The 19922-nt window shown below is 25.1% G+C and overlaps 1 protein-coding gene across 2 annotated transcripts; it reads left to right on the plus strand.

The window, feature by feature from the left end:
* The first annotated feature begins 12704 nt into the window (after positions 1-12704).
* LOC112295863 (uncharacterized) lies at positions 12705-15464 on the plus strand. 2 transcript variants are annotated; one of them, XM_024547881.3, is made up of 4 exons: positions 12705-13491; positions 13773-13877; positions 14553-14664; positions 15064-15464. In XM_024547881.3, the coding sequence occupies exons 1-3, from the start codon at positions 13198-13200 to the stop codon at positions 14598-14600; spliced, it is 447 nt and encodes a 148-aa protein (XP_024403649.1). In that variant the 5' UTR covers positions 12705-13197; the 3' UTR covers positions 14601-14664; positions 15064-15464. The 2 variants fall into 2 exon arrangements, with proteins under 2 accessions (XP_024403649.1, XP_024403648.1); XM_024547880.3 differs by having other exon boundaries at positions 12707-13491; positions 14433-14664.
* Positions 15465-19922: the final 4458 nt, after the last annotated feature.

Consider the following 19922-nt stretch of genomic DNA (forward strand, 5'->3'; position numbering starts at 1 on the left):
ATTCTAAAAATGGTTGAAAAGACATATGTACATGTGAAATTTCTTGATTTGGATATTTCAAAGTTTGAAGTGAAGATCTCTCTTCAAGTACTTATAAAAAGACGAACTATAGGTACCATTTAATATATGGCACTTGAAGTAATAAAAAAAAAAGGATATGGAGAATCCTTGCTAGAAGTGGATATTTTAAAAGATGTGTTTAGTTTTGGTATAATGTGTAGTAAAACTATTTTGAAAAGGAGACTTATTGATAGTGCATTTAGTTTTTTTTGATACTCATTAAGTATATATAGAAAGTAGTAAAAGATATGATTTATCTAATTTTTATTTATAAGAATTAAAATTGTTGGTAAAGAATTATTAGTCTTTAGATCCATTACATATGTCTACATTTCTTGAGATTTATACAAGATTGAAATTTTTATAGAAAAAAATTCTCTAAGGTTTTTTGAAAGATTGAAATCTTAAATATAAAGCAAATACATCATATGTTGATATTATTTTGGATCAAAAGTACTGATAGACAAGCCTCAAAGAAAATTTAAATACTGATATGTGACAATTTCTTAGCACCCTTATCCAAGGTTTGCGGTTCTTATCTCAAATTAAAAAATTCGATTTTACTACTATATTAATAGTTGACTAAGAAAAATTTGATTTATAAAATCAAATTGTTAATAAGATACATATTCTTTTGAAATTATATTACAATTGTAATAGATATTGTATGGTATGATATATGGTATTACATATGGTGTAATATGTAGTTTGAATCTTAATAGATAAAAAGACTTTATAAACTATATAAGTTATAATAGTAGTTAAATTTAGAAGCTTGTGAATTTTTACAAGTGAATGTAAAAACTAATAGATATTTGAAGCTAATTGGTATATAAGAAAAATTTATTAAATGAGAAAACATACCACAAAATATTAGTATTATAGAATTTATTGAAATAGATAGAATTGATAAGGCAATACTGGCCAAGGACCTAAGTAGCCATATCTTTGATAAATTTGATCCAATATGTTTTATGGATGATTTAAAAGATAAAAATTGTAAACTTATATTTAAGAGTAAATTAGAAGATTTTAATAAGCAAAATTGAATATATTCTTTATAAAAAGGATAAGATATCTTAAAAAAAATTCAAAATAAAAAAAAAGATTATCATTGTTTTAGATGATGTAAAAATTTCAAGTCATTTAATTAAGCTATTGGATGTCAAAAATTTAAAGATGATGATGGTAGTAAATTAATTGCAATTAGTTTTACTTAGAGATATTTAAAATAGTATATACCAATGCATAGGAGAGTAGATATGGAAACCTTTCATGGAATTGATTCTATAGAATTATTTTCTATACATGCATTTGTAACTAATGAAGCTTGTTTATTGTATTTAAAAGATGTAGTAAAAAATACTATTAAAGCTTGTAGTGGATTTCTAATGAGTTTAAAAATCATTGATACTTACTTGCATAGAAATCATTGAATTCTAATATAAGAAGGGACTTTGTATAGATTTTTGCAAGTAAGACATAATAGAAGTAGGGATGAAAAAATTTAAAAGAATTTAAAAATTAGCTTTGATTATCTTAAAATTCATGAATAAAATATTATTATAGATATTTTTTATTTTTTTATGTAAATTCTTATCTTAGATGGATATCCAAAAGAAAAATATTACTTATTTTAAATGATGATATTAGAATTCTTAAACAAGCCAATAAAAAAATTAAAAATAAATCACTATTGGTTGTGGATAAAAATGGAGATTTGTACATGGACAATTAATTTTATAATATGGATTATATGGTTGTAGAGACAAAATTTGGAGGACCTTGAAATTAAATTTTATATTTAGCTACATTCAATGATTATAATTAAAAGATAAATATTTTATTATTGATTTATTGAATATTATATTTTTTATAGATATAATGTTTTATAATAATTTTTGCTTTATAAATAATTTATTTAGTATTAATTTTATTTTTGTATGAATAGGATATCAAATTTATCTAAAATCTATATTTTAAAAAGTTAGAATAAAAATTGGAGAATCAAAAAAATTAAAAATAAGTACTAATAACTATACATAAATATTTTTTGGAATATTGCTAAACTTAAGGCTTTAAATCAAATACATTTAATTCACCTTGACAATTGAAGCTTTTTTAAATCTTTTTCAAATGATACATATAAATTAGTAATATTAATAGATTTAAATCTAATAATTTAATAACCAACTTGTGTGGCATAACATTTTTGGTTGTCTTTTATCTTTAAAATTATCCACTATTAGAAGATTTTTTTAAAAAATGGAAAAATTTAATTAATTTAAAGGAATTAAAAATTATCAAGTGTATTAAATTAAAGATGATATTTGATGGAATTGGAAACTTAATATCTATAGAGAAGCTAAACATATTTAGATGTGATTCATTGGAAGAGTTAAGTGGATTAGAAAATTTATTTTTATTAATTTTTCAATGTATAAGAAGTTGAAGAAGTTTCCAAGTGGTTTTAAAAAATATTTAGAACCTTAATATATTTAAAGAAGCTAGACATGTGGAAATATAAAGCTTTGAAAGAATTTCCAAATAAATTTGTTTTGTTTTTTTTTTTGTTTTTTTTTTTTTTTTTAGAAAAATTAGATTTTTTAAAATATGGAAAGTTGAAGAAGTTTTTGAAAGGGTTGTGAAGCTTGATATATTTGAAGAAGCTAATGATGTTGAAATGGAAAGCTTTGAAAGAGTTTCTAAGTGGTTTAGAGAATCTGATTTTATTAGAAGAATCAAAAATTTCAAAGTAAAGGAAGCTGAAGAAGTTATTAATAGGATTTAAAAGCTTGTCATGTTTAAAATAACTAATGATGTAGAAATATGAAGCTTTGGAAGAGATTCCAAGTAGATTAGAGAATATTTTTTTAATTTAATTTAATTTTTTTTTAAAGTATAGAAAGTTATAGAAGTTGTCAAAAAGGTTTAAAAGCTTAAAATATATAAAGAAGCTATACGTGTGGAAATATAGAACTTTAAAAGAATTTTTAAGTAGATTGAAGAATCTAATTTTATTAGAAGAATAAAAAAAATTAAATGTAGGAAGTTGAAGAAGTTTCCAAAGAGATTTAAAAGCTTAATATATTTAGAAAAGCTGATAATGTGGGAATGTAAGGCTTCAGAAGAGTTTTTATATAAATTAGAGGATTTGGTCTTATTAGAGAAATTTTCTTTTTTTACATATAGAAAGTTAAAGAAGTTTTCAAAAAAATTAGAAACTTAACATGTTTGAAGAAGTTGATGATGTTGGAATGTGAGTCTTTATAAAAGTTTATAAGTTGATACGAGAATTTGATATTATTAAAAGATTTGACTTTTTTAAGATGTAGAAAGTTGAAGAAGTTGTTAGAAGGATTTGAAAGCTTGACATGTTTGAAGAAGCTAACCATGCAATAACGAGAGGCTTTAGAAGAGTTTTAAAACAAACTAAAAAAATTAATTTTATTGAAGGAATCAAATTTCTCCAAGTGTAAGAAGTTAAAGAAGTTGCTGAAAGGATTTGGAAGCTTGACATATTTGAAGGAGCTAATGATACAAGAATATGAGGCTTTAGAAGAGTTTCAAAGTGGATTAAAGAATTTATTTTTATTAAAAGAATTAGATTTCTTAAAGTGTAGGATGTTGAAGAAGTTTCTAGAAAAATTTAGAAACTTGAAATATTTGTAAAAGCTAAACACATTGTCAAAAAGTATGAAATATGTGTCCAAAAAATCATGCAATTCTTTGCTATGGTGGATCTTTGTATGCCTTGAACTTTCTCTTCACATGCAATAGTTCTTCAACCAATCCTCAAACATCTCTCAACATTATCCAAGTTCACTTGAATCGCATATTATTTTCAATATTAGTCCAATCAATTTTTCCCTTACATAACTTAAAATTTTTTTTATGTTCATTTTACAAGACTTTGCAAGGTGGTTGAATACCTCATTAATTATTTATATATCAAATTTCATGACTATATAAATAATATTCAAATTGTGATGATTTTTTTATTTAAATTAACATTTTTTCCTTGAATTCTCTATCATAGACTTAGTTTTATTAAAGCGCATATTCTTCAATATAAAAAACTTATGTATCTAAGATTTCATCACAATCAAGACTAGACATTTTAAAATTTATTTTCTATATCTCATCTTAATAACTATAATACTTGCCAAGAACCAAGCCTTTAAAGTTGATTCACTTACCTACTTTAGTTTCTAAATCCCCTTCTTTCAATACCCCATCACTCCTTCTTTAGTACAAATCAAGCCTTCAAAATTTGCATACAAGTGATTCATCTCATCTAAAATACCTTGCTAAAATCTTGTATCAAGATACTACTCCAAACTTGCTTAATAGATCAAAAATTAAGATCCAAATTCTCATCTTTTATTCACCAAAATAAAAAATACAACAACCTTCTACTAATATCAATCTAATTATATACTACATATAAGCATAATACATATAAATTCCTATAATTTAACTATTGATATTACATCATGTCAATGTAGGAATAAGTGGCTTTAAAAGAGTTTCTAAATAGATTAGAAAATTTGATTTTTTTGGAAGAATTAATTTTTTTTAAGTATAGGAAGTTGAAGAAGTTGCTAAAGGGTTTAGAAGTTTGTCATATTTGAAGAAGCTGATGATGTGGGAATTTGAGGATTTGGAAGAGTTTTCAAGTATATTAAAAAAATTGGTCTTCTTGGAATAATTAGATTTTTCAAAGTAGAAGAAGTTGAAGAAGTTTTTTAAAGGATTTTGAAGCTTAACATGTTTGAAGAAGTTGATGATGTGGAAATTGATGTTGTAGAAGATTTCTAAGTAGATTAAAGAATTTAGTTGGATTAGAAGAATGGAATTTCTTGGAATGTAGAAGATTGAAGAAATTTCCAAAGTTTAGAAGATTAGACATTTAAAGAAGAAAAAAATGTTAAAATGTATTACTTTGGGAGATTTTTAGATATATTGGAAAATCTTATTAAATTAGAAAAAATATGGTTTTATTTAAATAAGAAATTAAAAAAATTTAGATAAAAATTTAAAAGCTTGATATTTATAAATAAGCTAAATATGTATAAATCAAAGATTTAAGAAGAATTTTTAAGTAAAGTAAAAAAATATTTAGTTGCATTAGAAGAATTAGATTATTTAAAGTAGATAAAAATGAAGAAATTATTGAAAGGATTTAAAGATTTGATATTTTTAAAGAAGCTAAAATTTTTAAAATACAAGGATTTAGAATACACTCCAAGTAGATAAAAAATCTACTTGTTTTAAAAGAATTATGCTTTTATAAGTGCAAGAAATTAAAAAAAATTCTAGAAGTATTTAAAAGCAAGATATTTTTGAAGAATCTAAACATGTAGAACTATAAGGCTTTAAAAGAGTATCTTTATTTATTAATAAATCTAATTGCATTAAAGAATTAAATTTCATAGATTTTAAAAATAAAAAATAAAAAATTTCTAAAGAAATTTGAAACTTTAACTTATTTATAGGAGATTTTTATGCAAAAATTCAAAAATTTAGAAAAATTTCTAAAAATATTGAGATATTTCTAAAAAGTCTAATTTTTTGAAGCATAAAAATTTAAAAAATTTGAATCTTATTTTTTATAAAAATCTAAATATGTGATAATATAAGGCTTAAAAATAATTTTTAATTAAATTCAAGGTTTTTTTTTTAAAATTTAAAATTTAATTTTTCAGAATATAAAAAGTTAAAAAAGTATATAAAAGTGCTTAAGATTTTATAGTTATGTTCAATATTTTTAGATCTTTTATTTTAAATATTTATTTGACCTAATTTTTTTCTCCCTCCCCTTCATTTCACTTTTAAGATCTAAGATTAATTGATATTTTGTGTAATTAATTTTCTTTATAAGTTCTTAGTCGAAATAATAGCCACTTTAATTTTGACTTTAGAATTTTGAGTTTTACGATGTTGGATCTTTTGCAAGCTTTGAATAGAAAATTTTCATTATTTAAAATATAATGGCTTGAAATTAGTCTATTTTTTTATATGATTTAAAATATAAATAAAATCTATCTTCTCTTTTTATCATTACATTTGATTCTAATAATTTATTTAAATTCTTTAGAAGATTTATGGTTTAAGAGTTATTAAGATTTTTAAATTAAAAATTAATATTTTTTTATTTTATATGGATATATATATATATAAAGAAAAAATGTAAAAACTTGCTGAAATAATAAAAATAAATATGATAATTTATGTAAATGTATGTTTACATTTTTATTAAAAAATATATTGTTTAAACTAGTTTATTTATGTACTAAATTTTTTGGCTTTTGCAACAAGAAATATACAATATTAGTTTAAACAAGCATGTTCATTGAAGTCAAAGACCTAAAAACAATCAAGAAGTGAATTTTTTAAGAGATCAATTTTTTTTAAGTAAATCTCTTAAGTTTGTTGCCAAAAAATACACTTAATTGAAATGTAATATGATAAGGCTTTTCAAAAGCTTTGAAAAAATATTATATTTTATTTTTTCCATTTATTTACTTGATAATAAGAGCTCATGCTTCTTACATATTAACCAAAATAAGGTGATAATAATTTCTTACTATCATACACCTAATTATATCACAATATAATTTTATCAAGATATATAGATATTAGATAAAAATAATTATATTATTGAAGTTTAGTTACATCTTTTAGATTAAAAGTAAATAAAAGAAGAATTAAGAATTAGAATTATTTTGTTAATCAAAATAAACTTTTATTAGCCAGTTAATAATTTGTCAAAAGTCAAAGCCAAATCTGCTCTAAAACCTATTTGAATACAATTGATGTACTAACCATATGCAGATTGCATTCTATTGCTATTGTGCTATGTGAACTCTTGCTTGAGAATGCACTAGGCATTTGGCTATAGAAAAAGAATTAGAAATTGCAACAATAAGGTTCTAATAATTCTAATTAAATTCTAAATTAATTCCTATTAAATCTCAATAATCATAATCAAATCTCAATTAAATCCATAAGAAGTTTTGAAGAAATTACAAAAAAAAAGCATAAAGAAATCATAAACTAATCCTAAAAAATTTATAAAATAATAATAATAATAAATAATAAAAATAAAAGTCTTAAGTAAATTTTAAATAAACCTCAATCAAATCCTAATGTGGTCTTAAAAAAATTTAACAAATCTTAATAAAATCCTAAAAAATCCTAAAGAAAATCTAATGAAATTCTAAGTAAATTCTAACAAAATACTAAATTAATTATAATTTTTTTAAATTAAATTCTAATCAATTTTTTATAGATATTTTGAAATCTCAATAGTAATTAATTAATTTTTTTTATTCTAACTAAGGCTTTTTTCAAATTTTAATCTAAAAGAAAATAATAAGTATATTAATTTTGACGAAAATCAAACTTATCAATTGGAAGAAAGAGCTCCTAATACTCTTAGATATTGGCCATTCTCTTCAAACTTAAATGTTGATCTTTGCCTAGTAATTACTCCTTCTTGAATTGTTCAATTGCTTTATAAATTAACAAAAGTGTAGACATCCAGTCGCACAATGCTTTTACAAATTTTTACTTTGATCGAATTAGAAAATTTCTTAAGATCTTAGAAATCCTCATTGATCCTATAATTAAAATATTTGAGACTTTAATCTAATAAAATACCTATATCCTTTAATTTAAATATTTTATTGACTTCAAATTTATAAAAAATAATTAAAATAAAAAATAATAAATGCAAAAAAATTTATTCATAAATTTGCTAATACATTCACAAATTACTCAAATATGTAAGCCTCTTTTTATATCTAAAAATTAAAAATCTTAGATTACATCTCTCACTTTGAAAAGCTTTCAAAAATTCAATATATATTAAAATTATTTGAACCTAATACTAAAACAACCTTCTTAAAAAAATTCTCAAATCTTTATCTTTAATTTCCAAAAGAACTCAAGAATTATTGTAGATTCACAATTTTGTGCCGCAATGTCAGATTTTGTCTCCAATTTTCAACTGATGCTCTTCAAGTATTAATCCTTGATTTCTTAAAATAATTTTTGCTACAAACTATTTTTAACTCTCTTCTAAGGATTCTTATATCATTTGTTTTTCTAAACTACTTCGTTTTGTCTTACTTATAGCCGTACAAAGTTAATAAAAGTCTTTTTTTTACAAAAAGGCAACGTTAACACTTAAAGTTTATACTATCTTCTTACCTTTTACTCATGTTTTGCTACTATATCTTTCAATTAGGATCTCTTATAAAAAAAAGAAGCTACAGCTTTGTGATGATTCTAAAATTGCATCTTAATGACTTTAGAGTAATAGGTGATATATAATCATAACTTCAAGAAGGCCATTAACTTTAAATTAGATCATTGCTAGTATTGATGAGCATAAAAAAGAGCCACATGCAATAGACAAAGGACTCAACAACAAATTAATAGACAAAATAGTATTGAAAAAGAAATTGGTTGAGAGTAATAGAGAATAGACAATGATATTTACTTGGAGATTCTTATTAGAATAATTATTATTTTACAAATTATCATCTACTTATATAATTATAGAAGAGAGAAAAAATAATTATAGAAATTATCACCTTTTAATCAAATCAACTATAAACTAAAGATGATTCAAATATCAATAAAAAATTACAATGGTTGTTGTAAAATCAAGGAATTAATTTAATCCAAGAAACATTTGAGTTTTAGCAAGCTGATTAAATATTATCAATAAAAGATAATTAGAAATAGAGTCTTGAAAAGAAGTGAAATACTCAATTGAAGTTCTTACTCTTTTAGAATCAAAGTGAGTAAAAGATGAAGAAGTCTAAGTCAAAAAAAAAGTAAGGTTGAAGAAGATAGAGCCCAAGAATCCAAAAAATAAGAAGTTGAGGCCTAGATTGTAGAAGGATCTGACAAATATTCATTGCAAGTTGTGCATCAATCTCTTGTAGGACTTTTGAACTAACTACATAATAAAAGATTTGATTACAAAAAAAATATTTTATAGCATAAACGATATAATTTAAGGCCAATTCAAAGAATAAGATTTAACCTTTGTAACTAAGATCTATAAACTAAAAGATGTAGAGAGAGGACTTCTATATCATAGCAAGAATTTAATGGTGGGAATGTTTTTGGCCTTCATAAAAGACTCCTATAACATTTGAGAAGACTATAAGTATTATTGCATCTCACTTCAATGTTAATCTTTTAGCTAAAATCTTCTTCTTGAACTATCAACTTATTTTTAAAATTTGTTCAAATATAAACAAATTAGGCAATCATCAACATACATTTTTTTTTTTTTTTTTTTTTTTTTTTAAATTCAATTTTTTTTTTGCTTAAAGTATAAAATCTTTAATAACCTTCAAAATTCAATTTCTAATATCTCAACTAACTTGAACTTCAATCACTTTTGATTTATTCATTTAGTTGAATTCAAATTCACAACTTAAATTTAATATAATTACATTTATAAATCTATAAAATTTTATTTAAATATTTTTTATAAAATTCATATAATTTATTTAAATATAATTTATTTTTTTTATTAAATACAAAACAAAGAAACCTAAAACAATCTAAACTTTGCAAAGCTCTTGCAAAGTCAATATGCATTCAAATTTTTCAAAACCAAATTACATAGAAATTCTATCAAAATTTCTATAAATAGAGTTTTATTTGCAATGATACTATAACTTGATAGAGATCCTATTAAGTTATGACAATAAAGGTAAGAAGGTAGAAAGAAGCAAACAAACATAGTGACCAAAGAAAAAAAAATCCATTTTGTGGAATGATGATAGGAAGGAGGTTGTTTACATTAGTTGAAATGTATTTAATGTGTACACTATAGTAAAACCAATGGAACTACATTGCCCATATACTTCTTTATTGCTCAAAACATTTGGAAACATTGAAATTTCATGATTCTACAAAAATAATAAAATCTTGCATAATTTATAAAACTTTCATCCACAAATGCTATGAATTAAGAGAAGTATATATATATATATATATATATATATATATTAGAATTTTAAATTTACTGATTAAAAATATTAGAATAAAAATTGATTGTATAAAATAATTATTTTTAATTTTATATAATAAAAAAGACTAAAAGTCAAATAAAATAGAACTTTAAAATAAATTTTATTAAAAAAAATATTTATAAAATAAAAAATTAATAAATAAAATTACAAAAATATTACAATAAAAAAACATCTCCAGTCATTTTGCTTTTAAAGAAAAATTATAAAAGATATGTTAAGAAGCCTTAATAAATATAAAAAGAATTACATCTTCTTCTTAATATAAACAAACATTTATTTGTACAACATTGTAAAGGCAAAATGATTAAAATTATTGTAAATGTACTGAAGAATAATATCAATCAATGTTAAAATAATATTTGTACGTATTTTTATATTTATATATAATAATATAACTAAATTAATCAAAATTTTATTTTAAAATAATACATAGATGTTAACTTTTAAAAAATAATTATGTTAGTATAAAATATACCTAGTACAAGTAATACTTCTTAAATTATATTATGAAAAATTACTTTTGAGAAATCAAGAAAACATTTAAGATATTTCCAATAATAATAAGAATAAAGAAACACATAAATAATACTACAAGTATATTAAAATTTAATATTTTAATATAAATTTATTTAAATAGGAAAAAAGTTGTATTCTTATATATGATCTAATATAATTTAAAAAAAATTCTTGCTATCAAAAAATCTAATTAAATCTATAAATAAGTGATTTTCTAACTAAACACAATATAAAGCAAAAGAATTAATAAAAATACAGAAATTAGAGATGAAAAAAATGAGACTATAAGAATATATATCTTTTTTAAGATGAATAATTCTAAATTATTATTGATAATTAAATTATAAATATAAATATAATTTTTTAAAATTTCTAATTTAATTTTAAATAAATTAATAATAATTAAAATAAGATTTAAAAGAAGTTCAGTTGAGATTAAAATAAATATAAAATATATCAACTTATTAGAGTTAAAAAAGTAAATTTTAATTATTGATATAATAGACAAAAAAATCAAGTAGAAAAATAATTATATTTTTTAAAGTGTATTTGAATCATATTTTAGTAATATAAAGATATTTTTACAATCAAATATATATATATATATATATATATATATATATATTTAAAAGGTACAAAAAAAAGACATTTAAATATGTAAAAAATACAAAAAGATAAGATACTAGATTAAAAACAAAATAAATATTCAACTAATAAGAATACTTAAATTTGTCAAAAACTTGTATTGACAAGATTGAATTGTCCCTTGTCTTGACTGCTTATTTTTATTATAACAATTAGATTTTATAAAAGTATCTAAGAGAAGTTCTAAGAACTATAGAATATCATTGAAATATAATTAAAATTTTATTGGATTAAAGAAAATATTGAATAGCCATCAAATCATCTATAAGGATATTAAAAAAAAAATTGAAAATCTATAAAGAAGAATAAAAACATATAAAAGATTTTAGAGGTTTTTAAACATCTACCAAAAGTAGCCAAATACTTGTAAGAATTTAGAAGGTTTTATAAGGTAAATGTTATTATAGTTTGTTTTTAATTTTTTTTAAAAGATAATATCAAAAAATAATAAATTTTTATAATCAATATAATACTTAAAAGAAATATTTTCTTAGACTTAAATTTATTTATTTTAGTCATATACTTATAATTCATGATATATTAAATTATCAAGAAATTACTTTATGAATATTTTTATATTTATTTCAACCATTTAACTATATTAATATATGTTTTTGAAATACTTGTTTAACAACAAGACTATTTTGCAGAGAAGAAAGTAATCAAATCTTAATCTATAATAATATATATGAACATCAATCAAAGCAACTACTAATGAAGTAGAGAAAAATAAACAAGAAGTTTCAATTTCTATACAAAAATAAGAAAGATTCAAGAGGAATTAGTATATAATGCTTTTATAGGCCCTAATTGTACAAAATAAAAACAAAAAACATGTCATAAGATTTTTGATATGTCTACACAATTCAGTGTTAGAAATGTCCTTATCCATTGTTGTGGATAACCAAAAACTTATTGCATGGAGCCTAATGAAACCAATCAATGTCATGGGATAGATTCTACATTGAATTGTACTATTTGTACAATTGTTTGCTTCACTCTCTTAAAAAAAACATTCTACAAAGTAAGACATATATCTACTATAAAACAACTTGAATGTAACTCAAAGAGATAAAGAAGTCTTCTCATTAGCAAAACACAGGAACAAGGGAAGATGGGAACATAGGAAATAGGAACATAGCAAAACTTAGAAACAAGAGAACATGGAAATCTCATTTGCAAAACATAGGAATAAGGGAACATGGAAATCTCATTTGCAAAACATATGAACAGGGGAACATGGAAATCTCATTTGCAAAACATAAAGGAACAAGAGAACATAAGATTGGATGGGACAAAGATTGTTGTGCCCAACTGTAGAGATATATATACATATTTTATAATATATATATGCACATTCTCCCTCTGGTGCTTTTTATTCCTGTATGTCTCAGCACCTTCGAAAGTTTGTGGCCCTCACGTGGATGCCCTGGAGTCTGATACCGCCAGGGTAGCTGAAGGTGTTGATTTGAATTATTAGCTTACACACACCTGCAAGTGTAGAGTCAGGACTAGTTCTAATGATTGGGTCAAGCCCAGATAATCGTGAAAAACTTGGTTTTATTAGAGTGGTTTTTCTTTCGTTGCTGTCGCCGAGTCTTTTGTTGGCCAGTGTGAATTTGAAGCTTCTAATAGGGGATCGCTTGCTAGGGTTCTGGTGCCCATGCAAATCAAGGGACTTGGTTGTGTTCTAGACGTTTACAGTGCCGACGAAGAATTTGGTCATGTCAGTGGGGATCTTCAGCCTCTGTAGAACCCCGGAGTGTGATTTCTTTTTCAGTCATGGTCAGAACAAGAGCAATAGATGGATAGTGGTATTGCAAACTTTGTATCGGAGAAATTAGGAAGCTAATTTGCAAATGTGCAACATGGGGGAAGTTTGCATTTGGCGGTAGCACACAGCCAATGAGCCATGGTTGGATTGATGAACCACTGGCTGCCGGAGCATCACCGTCACCCGCCGCTGTCGGCCCCGGTTTCACGACACTCTCACAAGATCAACTTCTATCTAGGTATCGTCCTTGTCGTGTTCATGGCGGTGAGTGTAGTGGCGCTTTTCTGCATTTGCTACCACTTGGAATGGCGTCTTCGCCTTCAGGCCAGGAATGTTGCAAGGCGGGTGAGTAGAGGAAATGGGTTCTCGGTGCAAGATGCGGGCTGTTCTCAAGACATGATCGGTGCGCGGGTCGGGAATAGGATCAAACAGGTTCACTATTTCTTCTTTCTGAATGAAGAATGTGGCAATGCAGCTTCATGCTGCATTCAACCCTCAAATATTGTGACGTTTGAAGATGCATTTCTGTTCAAATACTCATATAACAAGTCAATTTTGGTCGAATTCTTTCTTCTTCATACTCTTGGCATCAGCCCTTGCAACGTAAGGGCTATCACACCTATAATTCCTGACACTTCTGCTCACATCGAAAATCTAGGCTCCATAAGTTACCCAAAAATGTTGAAGAGAAGGGGATGTTCTGGGGATTGCAGGAGACAAGTCTTTCCGTAATGATGCCTGGAGATAGCATTCCAAGCTTTCTTGCGAAGGCTAAACCTCATGGATCACCAACTGATCCTCATTTTTCAGATTCACTTGTAAGTGCAGCGATTGATCTTTCTCAAACTTTTAGATAGAGTGGACAACATTGGATTCGCGAGTGAAACATGAGGATGGGCTCGCTTTCGAACAGTCGGCTGAAGCTTTTGAGAAGGGAACGAATATCATCCCTGTCGTCTTCTCATTGTGGTGGCAATGGTTATGATCATGCATCAAACACCACGCATATGTCTCCGCAAAAAAACAATGCCTTGCAGCCTATCTTCACCATTTAGGTCAGTGGGATGCAGAACATTGCATGAGAATCGAGGGGAATCCACTACAGGCTTTGTTTTGTTGGTAGTTGATGGGAAGCCTTGGCAGATTTTTTGTATACTTTTCAAGGGAACTTGGAAGACATCGACTGCATAAACATTGTGCATTGGGTCTAGAGTAGATATTTTTCCCTGAGCAAGCTCTGATACTCGTGAGGACAAAACTCCTGGGGCTAACTCGCAATGATCGACATGCACCAAAATGGCTGCCATTGCTACATCAAGAGCTACTGACTAAAACATTCCACCTAAACTCTGTTCACTGCTTCATGCTTACAGATTATCTTCTTATATTTTCCACTTTGGTGTGTGGGAGTTTCGATGTGGAGATGTGTTTGCATACCGGATCAGCAGACTTTGGGATGCAAGCAAGGTGCTTACCGCTCTGTATTGCTACAGGGTGCAGAAACCTTTTGGGAAGCAGTATGCAGAAAGTATTCAATCTGAAAAGATAGCACCACCGAATTGAAACATGCAGATGCAGTATGCTCTATGTTCCTGCAGGAACCTGGTATGTCTAAAATACTCCATAATGCTGTCAAATAATGGAATAATAAACAGCTTATGTTATTCTATTTCTTCATCACTTAGTCCTCAACTTCCTTCACTTCTTGTATCAGATTGGGCTGTTTTGCGTCATGTTCCGAATTTAGGAATTAATACGAAGAGGAGTTTAGCTTGAGAGCATTTTAAGTATGCCACACAACCTCTGTTGCCGGCATACTTTTTTTCTTTTTTCTTTTTCTTTTATCATCACCGTCTGAGCAAACTTGAATGGCCCGATCCACCTTTGAAGCTGCTCAGACTCGCATGCAGAATGTGACAACTTCAACCTGAGAAATGCATTCTTCTTCTGCAGTTTTAAAGTTCCTTTTCTCTGAAGGGTTGGAACTTGTTGATTGACCTCCAGATGATGGACATGATGAAGCAACCAAGCGACACAAGCAAATCCACTTCAGCATCTCCAAGTCAGAGTGATCCCATGCAACTATTGATAAAATGGTATAATAAATTGCTGGATCAGCCATTCTTAGCTGTTCTGCATTTCAACTATACATATATTCTATGAAATGGGGAACCAATCTTCATCGCGTGGACAGATAACCCAAGGGTATTGTTCAGTTCTCAGTTGTAATGTAAATGGCAACAATCACATGTTTAGATTCTTTGTAGTTTTTTAGATATGTTATATTATGTTTTTATTTATGTATAGATCTCCTTAAAGAATTGTAAGTTATAATGTCCATGTATCTAGTATACACAGCTTTCTTTTGTTATGTAATACATCAATAAATCAAACTATCTATAATATATGATACTTAATATGGTTAATTTTGATAAATTATTACTTTGTATAAAATTATTTTGTTAAATAATTTTTTTAATAACAGTTTTAGTATTATTAATAAATTTAAAAGTGATTTTCTAAAGATTAATTCATAAGTGTCTAAAAAAGTAGAAAACAAGCTTATATCCTTCCAAGCTTTATATATTAAAGTAAGATTGAAGGACTTAATAATCTAATATTTTTAATTTTGAAATATTCTTAATATTCTTAGCTTCAAACTAGTCTTCAGACTAAGAGGTTAATTTTGTTGTACTAATTGAACAAATTATTTATTTTACTATCACTCTTTAAAAGTTTATGTATAATACTTATATTTTTGATAATACAAATTCTATTATTAGGAAGTTATAATTTATTATTTTAAAATATAAAGATAAGATCTTATTGAAGTAAATAGAAAAAAAATAAATATATTATAATATATTCATACAAGCACTATTAATTTAGAAATATATTCTTTTATTTTTGATGAATTTATTTTATTCTGTAATATGTTTTTAAATAATTCAACATAGATATAGAAACATGTGATAATTTAAAGATTCAAGAATTTATATTCAAATCAAAGTAAACATATGAAACTTTAGAATAGATTTTTCACTTAGATTATACAACACTAAAAAAATTAGAAAACCCTTCACTATTAATTAATCTTTCTTATAATTTTGCTACACAAGAATAATTAAAGAGTTTTTAAAAAAAATTCAAATTCTTATTTTTTTCTTATATCAAGAAATTTATGCTTTATAAATTTTGGATTTTACAAGATCATTATATATTACATATAAAAGTAATAATCAAACATATTAATTACAAAAAAAATTATTTTTAAGATAAGGGTGTAGAAATAAGTATTAGTCTCAAAACAACATGCATGAAAAAAGAATCTTTGCAATAGTGTGAAAAATTTGTTGTAGTTGCTTCCAAGTTTGATTTGTGTATTCATGAATTTCTTGTGACTTTGGCCAAGACTTTAATAATTGGAATATATATTAGGATTTGAATGCACCACCGATCTCTTTGTAATAATTTTTTTCATTTAATTTGAATGAAAATAAAGAACAAATGATGTTTTGAGCAAATGCTAATACTTTATCTTTACAAAATTTGTAATTTAATAGTAATTTTGAGATGATTATTGAGGAATTTGTGGATTGAAATAAAATTAGAATTTATTATTGATTTTACCAAAATAGTAAAATTTAAGTGCATATTAAATCATTGATTTTATATGGTGCTAGTTATAAATTTTAAACGGTACTAACAACCTCAATACATTGGTAATTTTTGTAGAAAAATAAACATCATTTCTTTATAAAAATTAGAAAAAAAGTATAAATTATAAATTATAATTATGTCTTTTATTTTTATCAAAAAAAATTATCATTTAAATTTTTAATTATAATCAATTATTTATTTATTTTTATATTTTTTACTATTAATATATGTAATTATATCTATATTGGCCACTATTTTTAAAACCAAATAAGGACTTTTAGGAAATTTTTTATTTTTATTTTTTATAATATAAAGATCTTGTATAATTTTAAAAAATTATGACTATTATTTAAGATCATTTACAAATTTATTCTTTTATGGAACTTAAGATTAAGATTTATATATATATTTATATATATTAGGCGAATTCTTTATTATTATCAATGAAAAAGGTATAAAAGTTTAATTTATAATTGTTAAACCAAAAATTAACCTTTTTATAGAAATATTGACAAAAAAATACAAAAAAACTATTAAAATAATTCTATATAATATACAATTTATCTTCCATTAAATTCCCACAAAACTTTGCCTACATTGAATATAAGTAAAAATGGCACAATCATGTCATAAACATACATATTTATTCTAATAATTATCTATATGATTAAATAGAAGTAGATAAAAGTTGATTAATTTATAATATCTTTTAGAAAAGCTCCTTAGAAGCTTCATAGATATTGTTTAGACTTTGCATGGCTTTGTAGTTATTGGTTGGATAGAAACTTGGTCAACAAGTTAGTCACATATCACATATGTTAATAACTTGTAGAACAACTTAATTATATAGTCAACATATAGATTACTTGCGTTGCAAGTTAAAACATATATCTTGCGAAATCAACACATGTTAGAGGCCCTATAGCATATTGCCATATAATTTTTAATTAAAGAATATATATAGAGGCAACAGTGAAGCCTTCTTTACTCTTATCAATACCTTTCTAGTACTTAGTCTTGTTTTAAGACTTTCTTGTCTTCTTGTCTTTAGCAATAGCCATTTTAATTCAATATATTACCATCTTTGAATGATTTTCTAGTCTTTTTGAGTGATACAAAAGTGTATTGAGAATGTATCAAAATTATCCTCTTCTAATTTAACTTTCTGAATTTATTTAAATTATCTATACAAGAAAAGTTTATGGATGCTACTTTCAATAGAAGTGAGAATAAATTTGTAACTATTGCAGATCTTTACAAGCTTGTCAATACTCTAAGAGTAAAAATCTCACATATTTCTTATGAGAATCATAGAGATACTATTCCTACATATTGTCAGGGACATGAATCTCAAAGAAAGAGAATCCTCAATATACTCTTATGTCACTGAAGAGAACTAGAAAGTCACTCAAACATTAATATAATATTAATAAGAATGGCTATTGCCAAAAACAAGAAGACTAGAAAGTCTTGAAACAAGACTAAGGACTATAACAGCATTGACAAGAGTGAAGAAGGCTTCACTCTTACCTCCATGTATACTCTTAACTAGGAGCTATGTGGCGATGTCTAATAGGACCTCCAAAACATGTTGACTTTGCTAGCCACATGTCTTAACTTGCAAGGCAAGTTATCTATGTATTTAAGAAATATAGTTTATATGTATTTAAGAAATATAGTTAATAGTCAAAAGGGTAGTAAAACTAAAAGGCACCAATGCTGCCTTTTTAAAAAGGTGTCTTCTACTTACTTTGTAGAACCATAAATAAGGCAAAACAAAGTAGATTGGAAAAATAAATGATATAGACATCTTTAGAAAGAAGTTAAGAGTAAATTCTAGCAAAATTTACTTAGAAAAATTAGATATTGATACCTAAAGAGGGCTAGTTATGAACCAGGGTCGAAATGAGATCCTAAGGCACAAAACTGAGTCTCGACAACGACTTCGAGGTTCTTTTGCAAATCAAAGAGTGAGGTTTGATAGCAAACTGAATATGGATTTTATAAGCATTGGTTTTGGGTGTTTTGGAGTTGTTATGACTTTTTAAGAGCTTTACAAAGTCAAGATTGTTTTTGGATGACTTGGATTTTGTGAAATAAAATAGGATTGGCGTACCTAATGATTTCAAGAGTTTTGTAACAGATCTACAAATAAAATTTTGTTGATTAATGGTCATAATTGTACTTAATATGTGATGTAAAACTTAGCTCGATCTAATGGTTGAATTGAGGTTAATTTGAGGTTTAAGTGGGTCAAGGTTTCAAAAAGTAGAATTTTAGATCCACTGAGGGTTTTTAAGATTTCTTACAATTTATTAGTTGGATTGGAGTGAAATTTGTGTGAGAGGATATTAGACTTATTTTTCTATGTGTGTAAGAATTTTAAATCAATCAAATAGTGAAAAAGAGAGATATTGGCTCTAAGAGATTGGCATCAAGGTTGGAAAAGGAAGCCAGCCAATATCCAAGCACGTTTTTGAGGTTATCGTCTATTTGGTAATTCCGATCCTTTTCAAATTTTTTGTGTTTTTTTTCAACTTTGTTTTTTAAGAAGTGTGCAAAATTTGAATTAAGATCAATGATTCATTCATTAGTTATTGAGGTTTAAATTTGTTGTAGAAATTAGTAGGATTTGGTTAGGATTTGATTTAGAATTAGGATTTGATTAGGATTTTATTTAGGGTTAGGATTTAGTTAGGGTTTGATTTAGGATTTAAGATTTGATTTAGGATTTAAGATTTGATTAGGATTTGATTTAGTGCTAGAGTTTGGTTAGGATTTGATTTAGGATTTAGGATTTTATTAGGATTTGTTTAAGATTTAAGATTTAGTTAGTTTTTGGCCTAAAGTTTGAATGAAGTCCAATAGGATTTTAATTAGGATTAAATTAAGATTGAATTGAGATGTATTTCAGATATATTTGTAATTATTCTAATATTTTTTAAAGATTTCTTATTGTTTCTTTGTAATTCCTTTAAATTTTCTTTGAATTTGATTAAAGCTTACTTAGCATTATTATGGTCTAATTAGAGTTTAATTAGTATTCTATTAGATTTAGGATTTTTTTGTTATAATTTCTATTCTATTTTCCACAGCCAAGTGCCCCAAGTTTTTTTAAGTAAGACTTCACATATTATGACAGTGGCAAATTATATTTGCGACATACTCTGATTTTTGCTCTCTTTGAAGATGGTTGATAGGCC

This window comes from Physcomitrium patens, chromosome 19 (genome assembly GCF_059467195.1).
Source record: "Physcomitrium patens ecotype Gransden chromosome 19, ASM5946719v1, whole genome shotgun sequence".
NCBI lineage: Eukaryota > Viridiplantae > Streptophyta > Bryopsida > Funariales > Funariaceae > Physcomitrium > Physcomitrium patens.